The 20,381-nt window shown below is 36.8% G+C and overlaps 3 protein-coding genes across 4 annotated transcripts; 2 read left to right on the top strand and 1 right to left on the bottom strand.

The window, feature by feature from the left end:
- The first annotated feature begins 655 nt into the window (after positions 1 to 655).
- On the top strand, positions 656 to 5,167 carry LOC130418793 (uncharacterized). Of its 2 annotated transcripts, none has more exons than XM_056744889.1 (8): positions 656 to 813; positions 1,070 to 1,229; positions 1,749 to 1,867; positions 2,161 to 2,332; positions 2,541 to 2,672; positions 2,932 to 3,084; positions 3,464 to 3,611; positions 3,907 to 5,167. In XM_056744889.1, exons 2-8 carry the CDS (start codon positions 1,097 to 1,099, stop codon positions 3,923 to 3,925), a joined length of 876 nt encoding a protein of 291 aa, XP_056600867.1. In that variant the 5' UTR covers positions 656 to 813; positions 1,070 to 1,096; the 3' UTR covers positions 3,926 to 5,167. The 2 variants fall into 2 exon arrangements, with proteins under 2 accessions (XP_056600867.1, XP_056600866.1); XM_056744888.1 differs by having other exon boundaries at positions 3,461 to 3,611.
- Positions 5,168 to 13,779: 8,612 nt separating this feature from the next.
- Positions 13,780 to 17,001, bottom strand: purba (purine-rich element binding protein Ba). The gene has a single exon (XM_056746397.1). The coding sequence runs from the start codon at positions 16,367 to 16,369 to the stop codon at positions 15,434 to 15,436; it is 936 nt and encodes a 311-aa protein (XP_056602375.1). The 5' UTR covers positions 16,370 to 17,001; the 3' UTR covers positions 13,780 to 15,433.
- A 163-nt stretch (positions 17,002 to 17,164) lies between these two features.
- LOC130419560 (histone H2A.V) lies at positions 17,165 to 19,562 on the top strand. The gene is made up of 5 exons (XM_056746398.1): positions 17,165 to 17,304; positions 18,334 to 18,411; positions 18,705 to 18,818; positions 18,932 to 19,061; positions 19,158 to 19,562. Exons 1-5 carry the CDS (start codon positions 17,302 to 17,304, stop codon positions 19,217 to 19,219), a joined length of 387 nt encoding a protein of 128 aa, XP_056602376.1. The 5' UTR covers positions 17,165 to 17,301; the 3' UTR covers positions 19,220 to 19,562.
- Positions 19,563 to 20,381: the final 819 nt, after the last annotated feature.

Raw genomic sequence — 20,381 nt, 5'->3', positions numbered from 1 at the left:
CAAACTCACACATACTTCCCTACTTACAGCATTCCGGTTCTCAGGTGTCACATATCTTGACAGCACATTTATTGTGGCGGGATGTCAGAGCTTGTTGAAAGATATTCGATTTCACCACCTCAGAACATGTATGAAATATGCACATTTCAGTCATTTAAAGGGCCAGTGTGTCATTTTTATGGAGGCTCTATTGACAGAAGTAATTCAGCGGCTTGTGTTCAGAGGTTTATAAAACCTTGCATAATGAAGCGTTATGATTTTCTTACCTTAGAGTGAGCTATGTCTATCTTCATACATCGCAGGTCCGTCGCATGTCTTTACAATTAAAATAATAAGATTAATTGACAAATATCTGCCCTATGCATGGTGGTCCTACGGTGCGACATTACAGATTTAGAAAACAAACTCTTCCTATATTATTCTTGTTTATATTAAATCAGAGCTACACTCGCATTCTCCTGTCAAGGATGCCGTTACAGATCATCTTTGCCCCTAAACATGTGTGTAGCAGACACCCCTGACATCTTTCACAAGTAGAAGAAAATCACACAGGATGAAAAACACATATTTGTTAAATGAACCCGATGTTAAAGATCAAACACTGTATTTGATGTGTTGCACTGAGAAGCTTATTGCTCAACCTGACGGAATGTGATGGATTCCTGTAGACAATCACTCCAGTTGAGTTTTTCAGAAGAGGTGGGCTATGATTCCACAACGAGCGTCAGCATGTCTTGTGCTGGGTTTTAAAAGCAGCGCTGCAGCACTGGACCTTCAATCAGCGTGCTGAAGACGAACTGAACCCCAGCTGAGGTACGTGCATGCTTACACTCTGCTTAATGACTCTTTGCAATAACAATTCGATTTCTCTCGTACAGTGCATTGCGGAACTGAGGCCATGTTAAAACGTTTTTGTTAAAAGAACTCAAAAGTTCTTGTTCGGTGCATGCAATGTTGCCTTGCGCTACTTGGTTCTGCTGACCTGACTCGTCAAGAGTACTGTGCCTGAACTTTACTTTCACGGAGTTCAAGGACCGACATCTCTGACTCTATCTTGTCTGTTATCTAGGAGTATCTAGTAGGAAGAACTCTAGAAATGAATGCGTGCAGACCCGCATATTTGAGGACCAAGTGTCAAAAGTACGTGTGCGTTGAGAGCAGGGGGTCACGGTCGACTCCTCAGATTGTCGCGAAGAGTTTTCAGCTCAACAGTACAAACTCCCGTAAAGGTATAAAGCAATACTTTTCAAGCTTTATATGTTCATCCAGATTTGTAGATAACATGAACGTCTATGCCTATATACTTTTATAGAATTTAAATACATTTTTGCTGTTTAAATTGTTTCATTTTCCACCCACATGATAAAAATTACTGTAGCCAAGTGAACTTATTTACTATAGTACAATGTAGGTTAAATCCTAGATGCTATATTGTCTTAAACGTTAACATAGTAAATGTACTGCAGCATTGATCAAATTGCTATAGTTTTTACTGCAGAATACTATTAACAGTAAAATTATATGTTAACAATTTGTAGTAATTACTATGATAAACAATAGAGTTCTACATTTTACTATAATAAAAACTAAACAATTTCTGCAAAAAGGGGCTCTTTGAGAACACATTCTTCTGAGAAAATATAGAAGTAATTCACTTTTTTGAGTGTGTAATTTTATTATTGAATGTTATTAGTTTTCCCCAATGAAATGCTTAATATCAACAATAACACCAATTATTTTTCTTTTAGTCACTGTAACTGTGAATGAGCGTACGGGGGTCGATAATGTCAAATGGATGGCTTTCTGCTTTGAGCTGAACAAGAAGAAATATTTCCCTGTTGTTAATGGCGATAAATTGGGATTTGAGGTAATTTGTTCATGTATCATTAAAATGTGTGATTAAGGCAAATCATGTCATTCCATTCAAATTATGCAACAATAATATCTGAATGGACTGTATAAATATTGATTTTTGAAGTTCTGTATGCTTTTTAATATCTGTTAATCTTGCTCAAACTAAGCACACAGTCCTAATGTGTTAGGTTGGCTGGCCAATCTGATGTAGTTGGTCCAAAAAAATCATTTTATGGTCTGCGTTAATTCAACAGCTTTTTTACTGTGTGCAATCAATTTGATCTGTCATGATAACATGTTTTTAAGGAAACGTTAACATCTGACAAGAAGTTCTGGTTTCAATATGGTGAGAAAACAGGAAAATGGAGGACTGTGCAATCAGTAGCTAAACCCGACATGTACCTCAATTTTGAATCCAAACAAAGCAATGTAATCATCTGTTCACAGCCGCTGCAACATTTTAGAATTTTCTTCGAAGGTAATTTTACAGTGTGTTTTGCAAATAGAATATTAAACCAATAAACATATACAATAAATAAATGAGATGTATTTAAGTCACATTATTGGATATGTTTAACAACCAAAAGTATAGATGAACACGTAAATATAAAACAGTCTGTTAGCAGTTCACTTGGTTTTAAAACTGATCTGTTTAAATCTATCTTTTTGGATTTTGTATCTAAAAGTCGAGCCTAGAAGTCCAGTAACGACACCGAAAAGCATATCAATGTCTATAAGTCGCAGGTACAATGACGACTCAACTCAACGGATGGTTGTGGAGAATTTTAACATCACCCACTATGGACACCGCAGTGAAGGTATAAATCTGTACTGCTTTTCAAACGCTTCATATGATTCTATTCTCTCCAGATTATCATAATCATTATAGATACAAATATTCACTGTAAATATAGATAATCGTTTTGTATGTCTAACAACATACAGAAGTTGGCACTGCAATGTACTCATTGATTTGATAAATGTAATAAATAAACACCTCATATACAATGAACATGTGAAAACAAACGAACGAAAAAAATACAGTCTGTTTCAGCACTGTATGTGTATTTTGTGTAGAGAGAAATGAAATAAAAATGATACAGGACGAGAGACCAGTGTATCCGCATACCAGATACAGAAATGACATGTCCATTCAAAGCAATGACCAATCAACTTGCCAGATGGTTGTGCAAAATTTGAAGATCAGCCACAATGGAAACCCCAGGGAAGGTATAATTCTGTGCTGTTTGCAAAATGTTTCATTTGATACCCCACTCAGATGATTATACTCATTTTATAGATGCTGATATTCAATAGATACTATAAATATAGTATAATCTAATAATTCATGGTAATTGTTCAAGTGCAACATTGAAACACTTTTGTATCAGTTCTTTAAATTTGTCACATGGCTAACAACAAAAAGTTGCCATTACTGTTCACATCATTTGAGGATTTAATAGAATTTGATTGATGCAATCTACAATGAACACTTAAAAACAAATAAAACAAGTCTGTTTTAGCAATTAATTAAGTTTGATGAATCCGTCTTTTTGGACTGATTTCTATGAATCTGAATGTTTACCTTTTCGGACATTCTATCTAGAAGAAAGTCGCCCAGAAATGATACAGGACAGCAGACCAATGTATCTAGAAACCAGACTCAGACAGTACATGTGGGACAGAAGCAAAGACGGGTCAACTAGTCAGATGGTTGTGGAGAAGATTAAGATCAGCGACGACAGAAACCCCAGAAGGTAGAAATCTGTGCTGTTTATGTAAAATCTACCTAAAATGTAAATGATTATATATATATATATATATATATATATATATATATATATATATAATCTAACTATATCATTTTAAAATATTATTTAATAATGACATTTCAATTTCATAATGATAATCTAATTAAAATACGATGATCTCATAATAATTTTATAATATAAATAATTTAATTTATTTGTCCTCTGCTCTGCTAAAAATCGTGCAGAAATTACAATTAACAAATGCAAAGACTGAATTAATAGCATTCTATCTGTATTTCAGGGGGAACAAGAGGATTTGACGAGTACATTGCAGTAAGGAGACAACAGAATGACATTCACAGTTTGAATGGTTCAACAAAAGGCCATCATTTTTCCACGTTTGAGGTTATCTTATTCAAGTGAATTACAAGATACATTAACCATCTACCTATTGTAAGCAATAAAAGTAACTATTTAACCGCCCTCAAAAAAAGTGTTCATGCCCTGAACAGATGTCAGTATATTAACAAAAGATTAACTTTAAAGTTTTGAGAGTTTAATATTTATTGTCATTATCATCAAAGTATTTAAATTATCATTGTGTTATTGAACCATCCTGTTGACTCACGACAGGAATTCACGGGACATAAAACCGTATGAGTTTGCTGCTGTGCTTCTGATTCACTTTTTATGTAGCTGCCCACAGATTGTTTGATAAGGGAGTTGCTTGAATAACTACATAAAACAAACCATGATTTGTAAACAATACACTTTATCAAACTACAATATAACATTATATGTAGGTACGGTAATGTGAATGTTTCTCTCTTGTTGGCTGAGAAAGTCTTTTTGCATTTGTGTCAATGAATGTATTTATATGAGGAGCATTTCTGAACTTGGATGTCATCTCTGTTGCTAAGGAGAGGGAGGCATGGTGGGCTGAGAATTTATTTTGCATGATGCTTTTACCAATTTTTCTTGGTTTGGAAATGTTTTAGTTGTAGGAATAGTCTGTAGACTATTGTCAATAATGTTTTGCAAATATATAATGTATATAGCATATCTGATCGTTCTTTTAGAACAAAATGGTGCATATACATGTATTTTAAAATAGGCTGCTTAAAAATAGAAAAAAAACCTACAACCTTGTGTATTGCATATATTTAATTGATTTTTTAGCATTTTACATAAATTTGTCTCACTACAAAACGGCTTTATAGTAAATACATAACTGTACCATCTTTAGTCTTATAGACTTTCACCACATGGGCAATTCTGTGAAAATGTCACGCTACAATATACAAATATTTTTTTACACCTAGCTTTCTGTCACGGTTCAGCAAGGAAAACAAGGAGAGGCTCCAGGTGCAGTAAAATATTTAATTATAAAAACATATAAGGGTAGACCCTAATCTGGCAAAAGTTGATTTTGCAGTTCCGCAAATCTTTCAAACACAGAAGGTCCAGGTGTCAAAGAGTTAACTTTATTTGTTCAAGTCAAACAAAGTGAGATGAAGTCTTTCAGAACTGTTGGATCATGTCCAATAAACAGTGGAAAAGTACCTAAGCTTCCGAGAGAGCACAACATGTCATGGACTCTAGATCTTTCAGATCTCAGGCTTTTATGCCTCGTAATTACTGTATTTTACATTGTTACAAGTGCTCAAATGTGCTCTAAACATGCTTAAAATGAAATAAAGTGCATTTATGTGAATAGAATAGATTGAACAGATGTACCGATTATAACATCAAATCATCATCACAAAATAATTTGTATGCAATCATTGTCAGTTAAATGTGTTCTAAGATGTTTCCACTGATACACATATGTCAACTAACATTCTGTTCCTATGAATATTTCTGAATACTTTTTAGGTATGAATATTAAGAAATGTTTGTGAATTTTTATTTAAATCCTCACACAGCACATCGCTCAACACAGGGTTATCATAACCTCTTCGTACATTCTAGTAATAGTAACAGGGTGGAACATGTCCAGATATGGTCCTCAGGTATGGTTGGGGCCAATAAAGTTTTTAAGTTGTGTTTTTGCACCTCTGCCTGTGTTTGTGTGCTGGCTTCTCCGTTTCCTGACAGAACGAATCAGCCATTTATAAACCCAGCAGGCAGCTTGGACAGTGCAAGATCTTGCTTCAATCTCCCCAGGCCCATATGCTGTTTAGCCTGCACCAGGGGTCTTCATCCGGGAGTTCCTGGTCGTGGCAAGGGAGACTGAGTTCGTTGAGACAGAGCAAAAAATATTTTTTAGCTGCACTCCCATATAGACGCAACAAAGTGTCATGTTTTTGTTTATTTACTTTTACTGTTATCTGGTAATGTCCATTCCAATCCTGTCCCTGGCTATTTGAGTACGCTGGACAATTTTAAATCTAGGTCAGGTATTGGTTTTATACATCTAAATATTCGTAGCTTGTATCCAAAAATGTATTCCGTTACAATTTAGGCCCTGATGCTGATTTTATTATACTTTCTGAGACGTGGTTAACTTAATCTGTCTCTGATAATGAAATAAATATAAGTGGGTTTTCTTTGTTAAGATGTCAACAAGTGAAAAAGGGAGGTGGAATCGCAATTTAAGTAAGGAATAAATTCCCCACTAGAGTGATAGTTCCACTATAGTTTATTAAATGTTTTGAATTTTTAGCCTTAAAGATAGATTTTTCCAAGGATGCTTCTTTGAACTTGGTTGGCTGTTATAGACCCCCCTCAGCAAATTCAGATTCCCTTTTTCTATTGGAACAGCAACTGTCCACTCTTAAATATGATGAAATCTTATAACTTAGTGATTTTGATAGGGACTGGTTATCTTCAGCTTCAAGTGATCTTATCTCTCTCTGAAACACTTTTCATTTAACACAATTGATTGATAGTCCTATGGGACCCAATTCTTAAAACTCGAGCTTATTAGATCTTATAATGACTAATACACCTTGTTAATATACAGATAAATGCATGTTTGTGAACCATGTTAGTGATCACTGTGTTATAGCACCTGAATACCAAAATTCCAAAAAGTCAGACCTCAAGTACTTCTTAAAAGAAAGAGAAAAAAAGAGCTACTACACTCTTTTGGTGTTACGCAATACATCAATAGACCTACTCATCGACTTAATCATACACTAGATTTGATTATATCTCACGGAGCCGATCTAACCAATATCGATATTATACCTCAAAGCGACGATGTTTCAGATCACCATCTTATAACATGTACACTGCGCACTGCAGAAATCAGTTGTATATTTTGTTATCGACAGGGTAGAACAATCACATCAACTACTAAAGATAGTTTCATAAAGAACATGCCAGATCTGACTCCTTTAATAACCTTCCCAACAGATATAGAATCGCTCAACGATATGACCAGCAACATGGGCACTATTTTCTCTAATACATTAGAAGCGGTCGCACCTATGAAGAACATTATTAACTTGTCAATTAATCTAGGCCATGTCCCAGGACCCTTTAAGCTGGCTGTAATTAAGCCTCTTATAAAAAAACAAATTTAGAAGCTATAGACCGATTTCAAATCTCCCCTACTTGTCTAAAATACTAGAAAAAGTAGTGTCTACTCAGTTGTGTACTTTCCTACAAAATAATGACATGCACGAAAAGGACTGAAACTGCGCCTGTTAGAATTACAAATTATTATTGCATCAGATAAAGGTAACATCTCAGTCTTGGTCCTGCTTGACCTTAGTGCTGCTTTCGATACTGTAGACCATAAAATACTATTAGATCGTTTACACAATTATACCGGTATTCAGGGACAGGCACTACAATGGTTCAGATCTTACTTAACAGACAGATATCAATATGTCCATTTAAATGGGAAATAGTCAAATCTCACGCAAGTAAATTATGGATTACCTCAGGGATCGGTTTTAGGACCTTTGCTTTCTCCATATACATGCTGTCCTTTGGCAACATTATTAGAAAACATGGAATTAGCTTCCTTTGGAAGACTAGTAATTTCTTTTAAACTCTAGCAAAACGGAAATATTTCTTATATCACCAAATACATGAAACAGAATATCTCCGATTACAGCCTGCAAATTGAAGGCTGCACTGTTACTCCAACAAATACAGTTAAAAACCTAGGCGTTATATTAGACGGCAACCTGTCACTTAAAAATCACATCTCAAATATCACAAAAACAGCCTTCTTCCACCTTAGAAATGTTGCCAAATTACAAAATATTTTATGTGTTGCTGATGCAGAAAAGCTTATTCATGCATTTGTGGCCTCAAGACTCGACTATTGTAATGCTCTACTTAGTGGTTGTCCTTTATCATCAATAAACAAACTACAGAGTTAGTCCAGACAACAACCCATTACAACCCCTCACGCACATTTTGATGACACCTAGGATAACTAAATCCACTAAAGGGGGTCGAGCTTTCTCATACGTAGCACCTAAACTCTGGAATAGCCTTCCTAATACTATTCGCGGGTCAGACACGCTCTCCCAATTTATATCTAGATTAAAGACATATCTTTTCAGCCAAGCTTTCACTTAATGCATAGTTAATGAACAGCAGCTACGCTAATTATTCTCCTTCTGCCTTCGCCTCGGGATGCCCATCACGAGGTAGGAAGAAATTCCACCAGTTCCAGATGATCGACATATGCCCATCCCCACCTAGAGATTACGCCAGCAACAACTGCAGACTGACTGACATTCCAGCTCCATCTAAGGCAATTCAACCTCCATCCAAGAGAAAAACGACAATCGGACCATCCCAGCTCAGTCCACTACATCCCCAACCAAGAGCGAAGAAGGACTACTTGTCACATTAATGCTGAAGTTACACTTGGTATTTAATGCTAAAGTAACATCAGAAACTTTTTCTCCATTAATCAATCATTGGAGTTTGGGTTCCTTGCCACAGCAGGGCAGTGTTGGCTTGCTCACCGGGAGACAGCATTCATTTATTTATTAATTAGATATTGTTTATTAGAATGATCTTGCTTGTTCTATAAACACCATGTACTGTGCGGTGTTTTACCTTTTTGTTTTTCCTGTTTGCCCCTGTAAAGCTGCTTTGGAACAACGCACATTGTGAAATTTTGTTGAACAAGCATTCTATCATGATCTGTATCTTAAATGGTCTTAAATGTTCCAATAACATTTGAGGTGAATTATGATTGTTGTAAAGTGCTTTGCTGTATTTTTGTTAAATGTAGCTGCTGTTTTGGCCAGGTCCCTCTTGTAAAAGAGATTTTAATCTCAAGGAGTTTTTACCTGCTTAAATAAAAAGAATAAATGAAATAAACACATTGAGGACAACTGATGAACTCGCACACAACTGTTCTAAAAACAAACAAACAAACAAAAATTGCCGAAGAAGACAACGCCTCACAAAATCAATTCAGGTGTGTCGCTACCCGATCCGTTCCGGAAACACGACTTGTTCCGCGCATGCGCGAAAGTGCCTCTTACCTCTGGCCGAAATAATTTACGGCAGTTTAAAAAAAAGTAGTTTGAAACAACTCGTTCCATACCGGAAATATCTTTTTTATAAACTCTTTATTTAAAATTGCACTTAACATCAAAAGACATTAAACAAATTACAATTTGTAATAGTTTGGAGAAATGTACTGAAGAGGGATAGGCTACACTACCCTCTTAAGAGCGATACATTTTATTTTTTAAATTAATTGTGTTCCTTTTTTTGTAATACCAATGAAAATACAATATAAAAAATTATATGTGTCATGATTGAGAAATATTTTTTTTATAAAAAATATTTTATTATATGTAGAAAAATGAATATACAATACTTTTTATTAGTGATTCTCCATTTTTTGGCAAAATATGTCACAATTGAATAATAATAAAATAATGAAATAAAAAAAATCTAACTTAATAGTTTACATTTGTTAGACACCATTTAGTAAAGTGTGTATTTTATTTTTAAGTTATGTTGTACATATTTTTGCGTACTTTAACAAATGTCTGTATTTAAGAAACACACTTCATTCAATTTATTAATTTTAAACATTTGCTCCTTCACTACTTAAGTCATTCATTTACTCACTACCTCCCTCCATCCCTGCCTCCCTTATTCACATATTCACTCATTCATCTATTCTATTCATATACTTAAATTACTGATTGATTTGAATGGCAATGACCTTTAGGCCTTGTTTATTAATACAGTATGCCATAAAATGTATATGTATCCTTCCGGTTTTCTTCCCACCTCTGCCTTCCTTTACGATTTCAACACGGAAGTGGAGTGAAGTCAGTCTATTGTGGTCATATATGAAGCAGTTTCTTGCATGCTGAACATGTGCCTACATGCATTAACATATACATACATGAATACAAATTAGTGTCTTTACTTTACCAGGTGTTGCAGAAACCTACATTTAGCATGGTACTGAGTACAAAGTCACAGAGACTTATTCCGTTGAGAGGTGACAGAGCCTGAATTTTTGCGGATGCATGGGGACGATCAACAAAATGTCCTCTGAAAGGTCCTCAGGGATCAATTTTCCAAGGCGAAGGTAGACTTTTTGTTGCTATTTCAGTATCAAGAAGACAAGGAATTTTTTTTGGGCATACTGTATTGATAGAGAAGGCCTAAAATCCATCCCGGCTATTACAAAGTTACTAGTTTCCAAAAAAGCAAGAACAATAGCTGTTGAGAGAAAGAGAGAGAGGGTTTGTATTTTTTTATTTGCATGTAGTATTTAGATAGGTTTTACTATTTAATGTTCTATGAAGAGGCACCTCTGCTCCATTTGTTAGGTATAATTGCGTTAGGTTTGAGCATTTTAATTCACAGAAATTCTACAAAGTTTGTCGTATCCATAACGCATTTTATTTCCATATTTTAAAATAGATAACTTGTGGTAAGACTGATATTTTCCCCGTTTTTAAACAAGAAGCTATAGGGTTTAAAAATATATAAACAAATGGTGAAGTATATAACAAATAGATTCTCTAAGCATTTTTATGACACATCCATAATGCTGGAATTGCCCATTTCTACAACTACCATCAGATCAGTTGTTTTTGGTTGAATTCATTTTTCAGGTTAAATCAGAATCAGAACGAGCTTTATTACCAACTATTAGGGATGCACCAATACTTTTTTTTAAAGACCGACTACGAGTGCTGTTTCTTTCTGGTACCCGCTGATACCAATGCCTGTACCGATGCCTGTACCTTTTCACAACACAGTGAGACCAATAAAAATAGAATAACTTCTTACAAACAACTCCACCTAAAACACATCATGAGAAGTAAACAATTCTGCTTTTCACAAACTTTCAAATCTTCTTTTACAACAAAATTCTGTCAGGTCTGTCAGTTATGTCACATGAGGTATCGGTCTTTGATATTGTTGCATTTTTACGAGTACAAGTACATGAGCTTAGTATCGAGCCCAATACTGATACTGGTATCGGTGCATCCCTACCAAGTATGTTTACGCAGAAGGAATTTGACTTGGTGACAGGAGCTTAGTGCAGAAGAAAGTGTACACATGGTGCAAACATAGTGCAAACATAGATGAAAGAGATGAAATATACATGTGAGATATTCAATAAAAACAATAATGCACTTTATACAAAAAGTTGAAAAATATAGACCAAAAACGACATATAATTGTTTAAATGAATGTGTAGATGTGTTATTTACAGGTTTATGGTATTGTTTCTTACAATGTACAGTTTCCAGGTATGCAAGTGCGGAATGTGATGGACAGTGTGTAGTAAGAGCTTTTAGTTGTTCAGGCTGTAATAGTAAAATTGTTTTACAGAAATTGAAAAATAAACATTCCTATTAATGACTGCACCTTAATAAAAAGGTCCAAATAAACATTTATCGCTGACTACATTTTTCATTTATTTTGTTTGTATATCCAAGTTAGTGCAAATGTATAAGCTGTTACTGTGCACAACATCTCAGATGTGCATTTTTAACTTCATTCTGTACATAGCAGAACATACTGTACATGGCAACACAAAATCTAAATATAGCACTGGAAACCCTGCAGTAAGAACAAATCTGTTTATCAGTCACAGCCCTCTGATGCCCTCCAGTGTTACACCAGCTCATCGTCATCACCCGTGTGTATCTGTTGTATATTGTTAAACTGCTCTTTCACTCTCAAATAGGCTCTTCGTAATAAAATAGCTGTGTGAGGGCTTTATATGATTTAAAAAAGGAATAGTTTTGTACAAATGTTGTTTTACCAATTTTATGCCAACTCCATGATTACAGTTTTAAAAAGTTAATACAGATTTCAGAATCTGATCTGTAAGACAATTTGAGAAAGAGAGCATGAGGTTTTAAGCTACTGTTCAGCGTGAACTTGAATTTTTGAAAGAATGATAATCTAGCTGGCAGCTGCTTGTATTTTATCTCAGCAGGATGTCAGAGAATTTGTAATAATCCCTAAGAGAAGCTTTGGCAGCCGTCTAGTATAACATAACCTTGAACTGCCTTTTCTCTTACAGTGAGTGAATAGGTGAGGCTTACTACATATGAGGTTGTGTGTGTGTGGACTCATTCACGGAACGAATGTGAAATCATGTCAGACTGGCCACTGATTTAGGGTATTATAGGATTAAGGATTTATTCATTTGTTGGCCAAAAACTAGTTGAAGTCAAAAAACAAGTTGAAGTCAATTTTTTAAAATATTTTCATTACCATTACCAGCGTAATCTTCCTGAAGGCGCACAGACTCAACATTGTTTGCGTCTCTCTTGCGTAATTTTCATTTTGGCAAACAAAGACATCTGTACTGCCCCTCGGACAAACTCATCATTGCACCCAACATTGTGGTAAAAAATTCCAGAAACGATTCCAGATTTAGGGGTCCAGTGTCCCCGTGTTTGCACACTTGGCCACCCCACTGGCCCCCCTAAAATCGCCCCTGATGAAGAGACTCCTGGAAATAATACAATCGATATAAACATTCAGTGATTCTCATGAGGCAACACAGTTCATTTAAAGTCAGGTGGCTGGAAACCATTTATATATATATATATATATATATATATATATATATTTCATTTAGCTATGTCTTTGAGAAGCTATAAAATATACGTTTCTCGATATAGTCAATATTCACACAAAAACATTTTCAGAGAGCAATGATCAGGGCTGCAACATTTTCAATATGCTGTATATTCATCAATCATTATAGGTGACTGACCGAATGTGCAGTATTTGTTAAATATCTCCACTTGCCGTTGAGTCATGGAAAGTCAAAGGGGTTATTATTTTTTAATCCAAGAAACTGCAAACCACTATTAAACACACTGTGTGATTTACAAAGTAAAGGATCTTTTTCACAACCTTTTTGGTCCCACAGGCACCAAAATCCATCTGCACTATTAACTTTTCTACAGTTTGGTGAACACAGTGTTTCTTTATTCAGCCTTCTTCTTTTCTTCTTGGCATCTCTATTGTTCATGTTTTCTTCTTTTGAGGGCATGCATGATACAAGTATGTCCTTATTATTGTGAGGTTGAAATGTATTTTACTGGTTGCCCATGCAAAGCCTCATGCAGGTCATTGCCAAGGCATAATGGGGTTGCTAAGGTGTTCTGAGGTTTTACATCTAATCCTTAAATTTATGTTATCTTTTTTCTTAAATTGGTTAGAAAAGTCAATTTCTTAAACAATCGATACAATTTGAGTCGGTAGCATCCAAGCAGTGTGGGTAACTTTTGTTGAAATCCAGGAGCAATAGTAGCAGTAGTGTCTGCCCTACAGCAAGCATATCTTATAAGAAGCCATTTTAGTGTTTGTTTGATCTGAACCATCCTCAGCGAAAATCATGGAGTATGTGAAGTGGAACAACCCGAACTTGCAAGGTTCTGGTGTGCACAGCTGCAAGGTTCAGTGTTGTAGCTGCAATTTTAAACCCAGTCATCAATCATCTCATTCTGGCTATCTAGGGCATATTCTCGTCAATGAATTCGTCACTGGAAATCGTGATGCAAAAGTAAGGCAGAACAAGAACTGGAGATGCCTATCTAATGTAGTGTCAAGATGCTATAAGTTGAGGATCATGAAATGTTGTGAAAGATTCACATTTTGTAAAGGCAAAGAATAAATATAATTATTTTAGCAGACATAGTTTGCATCGCTTGTGAAACACATTTCTTAAAGAAGGAGGACAAAGAGCTTTATTTCTCAGCAAAGAAATTATTTTTATTGTTCAAAGGAAGTTTGTGGCGAATTACAGCAGAACACACTTGACTGAACAGCTGCCTTATTCACATAACACAGTACAGACAAGAATGAGGTCGAAACTCATATGGATATTAAAATGAGTAAAAATCACTATGGCTCCAAGGTGTTGTGTGTGGCTAATTCTTTAAGATCAAAGAATTAATCGAAATAAACATCAGGAAACTGATATCAATCTTTGTCAAAACATTTATAATACCCTATCACAGCAATAAGAAAAAAACATAGGGAGTTGCAAACAGGAACACACATATTGAAAAATCTAGGAGTGTATAGGCAGATTGTAGTAAGACCCTTGTTGGTCAGAAATGTCAAACCAAAAAAATAATTTAATAACATAAGGAGGAATAGACTGTTAATAAAAACTTCTTATCATGTCATTTGGGCTGTTGAAAAAAGGTACAAAAACTGTTGTCATTGTCAAGTTCATTTGATATACTTTGTTATTTTGTCATTTTTCCTATTCTCTTCTAACCATAGGACCATAGGAAATGTATGGAAAATCAGTAAGAAATATTACCCTATATAATTGCATCCGAGTTTTATTTGTTTAAATAGCCTGTTCAGGAAGGATTTATAATTGCTTCTATATCTATATAAATATATTTCTGTATATATATATTTTTTCTGTTCATTGTTTTTAAAAATAAATCTATTTAAACCCAGGTGGGTGATGTTCTACATTTGTGTTTCTTTCCAGTTAGGGTGTCAAAGCACTCCACATGCTCAATTTACCAGATGCTCTGATATAAAGCTACCAGTCGAATGTGGACGCATCATTCCCTTTAAATTGAACCCAGTATTAATAACAAATTTAACAATATATGAGCGTATAAGTGGCTTCAGCCTCATTTGTGCTCAACCCATCTACTTGTCAATTTCGATGTGCTCATTCCATAGCAATTTATGACATACATTAACCCTATGTCCGATCAGAGATTTGACTTGCTCTATCCTGACAAAAAACAGGAGGAAAATTAAATTCACACCCCACATGAACCTCAATACTTAGGTGGTGGAGCGCTATTTTATAGCACCATTTTGACTGTGTTTACATTGTTGTTTGAACTGTATTCTGTGTCCACAAGTTTAACGACTAAAACCTCCAACTTCTACGCATTTATAACCGAGTTATATATTTATATACATACACAAACATTTTTTTCAGAGAACACTTCCTGAATGAACTAACTATGAGATTCACTACATCATTCAGATGATGCTGGTAGGCTCTCCATCATAAACACCAAAAACATCTAGATCATCATATTGTGATACACTAACACTAAATGTCCTCAATGTTGACTTATTTGTGAACAGCCTCTGAGTTAAATGGGTGAGAAGGGGTTTCTTTTTTGCAAGAGGGGAACTTTAAAAATGACAAGAGCATCTAGAGCATCCAATATCCATGTATCTAACCAAACATCATCTATACTGCTTTAAAAGGATATTCTCTTACATATATATGACATTGTTTCTCCGTCAAACATCTTTATTCGCCTTAGTTTGAGCATTAAAGTTTCGTTTCATGCACGTAAAATCTTTCCTCTCTCTCTCTCTCTCTCTCTCGTTCTGCGGGGTCGCCCGGGTCAGTCGTCGTCGATGTCATCCGCCTCCGATTCCTCTTCCCCTCTCCTCTCGTACACTTTATCTAGGTGACGATCCTGGATCTCCTTCATCTCCTCGGCGTAGCGGGAGAAAGCTCCCCCGAACTTGCCCCACGCTTTGAAGGGTATCGTGATCGAGTTTCTGTAACTGGGCTTCACCTCGCTCACCCGCAGAAACACCCCGTACTTGTTAGAGCCGACGTCGAAGAAGAACCGCTTGGAGTCCACCGTGATCGACGTGCCCTCGGGTAGCTCACTGTAACCCCCGGCGAAGCCGCTCCCGACCAGCTCCTCGTCATCTCCGCCGTAGTCATCGATCAGCTTGGCCAAGGCGTCGCGGAACTCGATGAGACCCTGAGCAGGAAGGGCAATGGTTTGCCCGGATTGCATGCCCCCCCCGGGCACGCCTCCCGCGACGCCAAACCCACCGGGCCCGCGATTGACGGTCTGGCGAATTCTAAGGAACCTCCCCCGCTGGTTTTCCTTCAGGTCGAGGTAGTATTTGCGGTTTTCGCGCACTAAGAACTCGCTCTTCAGGGCCCGTCTAGGCCCGCCGTCCTCTCCGCTCGAGGACTGCGCGATCTGCTCCGGTGTGCTGGGCCCGAGCTGGGCGTAATGCTCAATGAAATCCCCCAGGTAGTCCCGAAACTCCGCGGCCACTGACATGGAAAGTGTCAAGCGACTTTTGGAGCCCCCAGCGCCAACCTCGGCGATCTTGATGAACCTGCCCTTCGAGTTTTGCTTCACGTCCAAGTAGAAACGTTTATTTTGGATGTCCAGACGCTTGGACGCAAGCTCCTGGGTTTCTTGATCCCTCTGGAAAGGCTGGAAACCGCTACCTCCAACCCCTCCTCCTCCACCACCACCGCTGCTTCCACCGCGCTCACTCCCACTATCCCCATCCGCCATCTTCACCATCACCCAGAGCTGCGTTATTTTTTCCCACCCGTATTTCGGCAGGTCCCGCCCCCTTCCTAATCGCAAGCGGCTTTTTACACTGTGATTGGCCAATGTTGTATTAACGTCATTGCCTTGACGACGATTTTTTATTAGTCGAGCCCGAAGTCGTTACACTGTCGCGTTCTCCAATTGGACCACCAGTTGTCTGTTGCGCCAGTTAACACATTATCCCTATTCTCGTTGGCTCACTTGTACTGTCTGTCATAAATGAGCCCCGCCTTTCTGTTTTGACAGTGCAATCATTGGGCCTGGCGATTGGTGTACTTTATTGCGGATACTTGACACTGACACTACATACATACAGAATCATACGTCAGTCTATGTGGTGTTTCACTACGTTATGTTCTTTACGATATTAAAATACGAACTCTTTTTAAACAGGTAACGTTAAAACAGGCTTATTGTGCACTTTTTAACTCTACCATCTTTATTTATTTTCCAGGCTATGGTTCTGTTTGCATGCATTTCTGCCTGCTTTTGCATTAAGTGACACAATTATTATTATTTTGGCTTAACTTTCATTTATTAGTAAAAACCAGACCCAAACCTCACCATTTGAACTTAAATTTTTTATTATATAATTATTTTGTAATATCTTGCCAGTTATAATGTAAAGTAATTTATTTACATTTCTTAAAATGTAAAGTCCCGCCTACGTGTTATACGTACAAACATTCATAGATGGGGGATGGTAGAAGAAATTACAAACGTATATATTATTGGCCAGTGTAAATTTCGAACCAATAACGGCCATTCTGATTGGCTGATGCCGTCGCTCTGTGTGCCTCCATCGTTCACCGCTAAAGGGGGTTTATTGTTCCTCCGAGTCAAGAGGCGAAATAGATTTTAGCCGGACCTCTCCAGATCATCAAATACAACAAGTTGCTAAAATGGTAAGTTAGCTCCTTAAAACGATATGTTTAAAAGTATTCTGTAATCTTAAACATACCGCTCCGTTTGGTTCGTGGCATATTTTCAGTCTTTTATTTCATTGGTAGCTCGCTGCTAACGTTGGCTGGATTTAGCGCTACTAAATCGCGCGTGTTTATTTAGTTGCTATTTAACGGGTCGCGGTGCTCGAGGTTTTCTTTAAATCGATAATATGGGATGTGGTTCTGACTACCCGATGTGTCCAAACACCTTCGTTGATTTTCGCTACCATTGTTTGAAAAATATTCGTGAGCAGGTTAGCTAAGCTAGTCAAACCGTAACGTTACCTTTCAGCGGCAGTAAAGACCCCACGCTAACCAGTTTACATAAACTTCATTCATTTTCTAGTTGTTCGCTCTGCTTCCAACTGCGATTTTTTTTTATGATCCACTGTTGACTATGTGCCATTGCATTTATTGAAATTATAATGTTGAGATATTACTCGCAATATTGAGCCAATGGTCATGTGATCGGGGTTTTTGGAGGGCTCTACTTCCAGACCATTTGCTTTTATTTTATGTCAGGTGGCTTTGCTTCAAGTTAGTAGTAAAAAGTTAATTCATGAAAAGGCAGGGCTATACCCAATTTCTAATGTTCGCATCATGCCGTCTCGGCGGGAAACGGCGTAAGTTACACACAAAGTGGGGTTTTAACCCCATTTACTTTTTGTTACTGTTATAGACCTTAGGTAACGTTATACTAGTAGTAGTTAGGTTGCATATGAACAATGCATTGATGTGCTTTTGCTTGAAATTGACAAGTACATTTTTGCTAACAAGAAATGTATATTATAATTTTAAGTTTTTAATATTTATTTTTCAGCCTAATATTTGTATCACATTATTCTGGTGGGTTTAATATGAATTAATACTGTAAACTTTTTCTGCTTTTGATTGTGCTAAATAGTTACCTCTTTCTTTAAAGAAACACACTGAAATGCTGTCTGGTGGTTACATGTGTATAATCCTAAATCTGTGTGGTTTCTTTTACAGGCCGGAGGTAAGGCAGGTAAGGACAGTGGCAAGGCTAAGGCAAAAGCTGTGTCTCGCTCCCAAAGGGCTGGACTTCAGGTATGCTTTTTATGTTTTATGTCATTCTTCTGCAGGTGTTTGTTTTGAAATGACCCATGTTCAAATGCGCGTTTGTTACATTTACTTCCTTGGTGGAAAATAGTTTGTTGGGTCACATTTATTACAGTCTGTGTTTTGGCATCAGACTTCTGCATCTGGTTTTCTGGATGTGCTTCTGGAACGTCTTTTGAATTGTATATGTAGTAAACCTAAACACGTTGTCTAACTCAATTTGACTTCGGTGTAATGCATACATAATACGTAATGTCAAAAATATCTACTTTGTCTTTTAGTTCCCAGTGGGGCGTATCCATAGGCACTTGAAGACACGCACTACAAGTCATGGTCGTGTGGGTGCGACGGCAGCTGTGTACAGCGCGGCCATCCTTGAATATCTCACAGCTGAAGTATGCTTTTACATTCTGTTCACCTGTGGCATTGAAGTGAATTTAATGTGAACAAGTTAGTGTTGAACGGTCAGAATCTTTAAAGTTATTCTAAGTTATTTGTTTTCCTTTAGGTTTTGGAGTTGGCAGGAAATGCCTCAAAAGATTTGAAGGTGAAGCGTATCACTCCGCGCCATTTACAGCTGGCCATTCGTGGAGATGAGGAGTTGGACTCTCTCATCAAGGCAACCATTGCTGGTGGTGGTATGTTGGAGTTTTTTGTTGTTGTTGCTTTTGCCTGTGTACTTGAATATGTGTATGGTTAAAGGTGCTAAGCATAAGTTTGTTGTCTTCTTGCAGGTGTGATTCCTCACATCCACAAGTCTCTGATTGGTAAAAAGGGCCAGCAGAAGACTGTGTAGTTCCCATTGGAGTTACTATGGTGACATGGACTCAAGGACTTGAATTTGGAATGTGTGACCAGATCGGCTTGCGTTCATCCATTAATCCATTATTTTTTTAAGTTAATATCAATGTTATCCTAGCTAACCAAAAGTGATTTGTTAGTTTTGTGTTAATGTTATATCGCCAAAACTAAATTGGCAAATAAATCCTCCCCATCCCAAATGTCAGGTATTTTAGAAAGAGACAAACAGGAAGTGTCTGATATTTCCTGCTGTCACTGTGGAATTGTTTGTTAAATTGGCCAGAGTTATGGATTCTGTTTTATACTGAAATGGTAATAAAACATTTTATACAAAACAATTTTTTTTTTCTTTCTGTTTATGTATTCATTCTTCAACTAAAAACAAAAGCGTGTTCAAACGTGGGTGTGCTACATTTCTGCCTTCTGAAATAAATTTTATATGGTGTTTCCTTATTTAGGTCTTTGTAAATTTGGATCTCATTTTTGGCAGCTAAATGTTATTTGCACCACTTAATATTTTCAGTCAACTTTTAAGTTGTGATAATATCAAGTAAAACGGTGTTTACCATCATATATAAGCTTGTTAGGGAGCAGCTAGTCTTGTAGTCACACACATCAATATTAATAAATGGATTTAATGTATTTATAAATCTAAATACATTTTAATACAATAATATACGGTTCTTACGCAGAATAATATAGTACCACTTCAACTGAAGGGCAGTCCGAGCAGCGGCTTGGCGCATTAATTTGCGGTCACAGGTGCGTGCACATCATTGCACGGCTTCAAACGGCGTTCATCTAGTCACAATAAACTTTAATGATCAGTTTTATCATAGTATTTTTATGGCACCCATAACAGCTTGAAAGGTGACATCTATTTACAAGTTTAATGTAAGATTTGATAGCTAAAATGTGAGTAGACATTCACTGCGAAATAGGTACCGTAGCAAAACGCACTTCATCTTTCCGTGAATACAAAAAGTGGGCTTTACCGCATAGGTGATTTCAAACATTGTACACTAGATGTCAGAACAGACCACCTAACGCCACATATTCTAACGGTATAAAATTATCGTTTCTTTTTGACAGACGTTCAAGTATGTACAATAGTGCATTATAGGCTACTTTTGAGGAGTAATACTAGCGCCCCCTTT

The sequence above is a fragment of the Triplophysa dalaica genome, chromosome 4 (assembly GCF_015846415.1).
Source record: "Triplophysa dalaica isolate WHDGS20190420 chromosome 4, ASM1584641v1, whole genome shotgun sequence".
In the NCBI taxonomy this organism is placed as follows: Eukaryota; Metazoa; Chordata; class Actinopteri; order Cypriniformes; family Nemacheilidae; genus Triplophysa; species Triplophysa dalaica.
Note: the sequence above shows the minus strand (reverse complement) of the source record. Positions and strands in the feature narration are given on the sequence as shown.

Coding starts and splice junctions, on each gene's coding strand:
- LOC130418793 (XM_056744888.1), top strand. CDS start 1,097: ATGAATGCGTGCAGACCCGCATATTTGAGGACCAAGTGTCAAAAGTAC. Junction 1,230..1,748: donor CAGTACAAACTCCCGTAAAG/GTATAAAGCAAT, acceptor TTTTTCTTTTAG/TCACTGTAACTGTGAATGAG. Junction 2,673..2,931: donor CTATGGACACCGCAGTGAAG/GTATAAATCTGT, acceptor TATTTTGTGTAG/AGAGAAATGAAATAAAAATG.
- purba (XM_056746397.1), bottom strand. CDS start 16,369: ATGGTGAAGATGGCGGATGGGGATAGTGGGAGTGAGCGCGGTGGAAGC.
- LOC130419560 (XM_056746398.1), top strand. Junction 18,412..18,704: donor CCCAAAGGGCTGGACTTCAG/GTATGCTTTTTA, acceptor TTTGTCTTTTAG/TTCCCAGTGGGGCGTATCCA. Junction 18,819..18,931: donor TTGAATATCTCACAGCTGAA/GTATGCTTTTAC, acceptor GTTTTCCTTTAG/GTTTTGGAGTTGGCAGGAAA.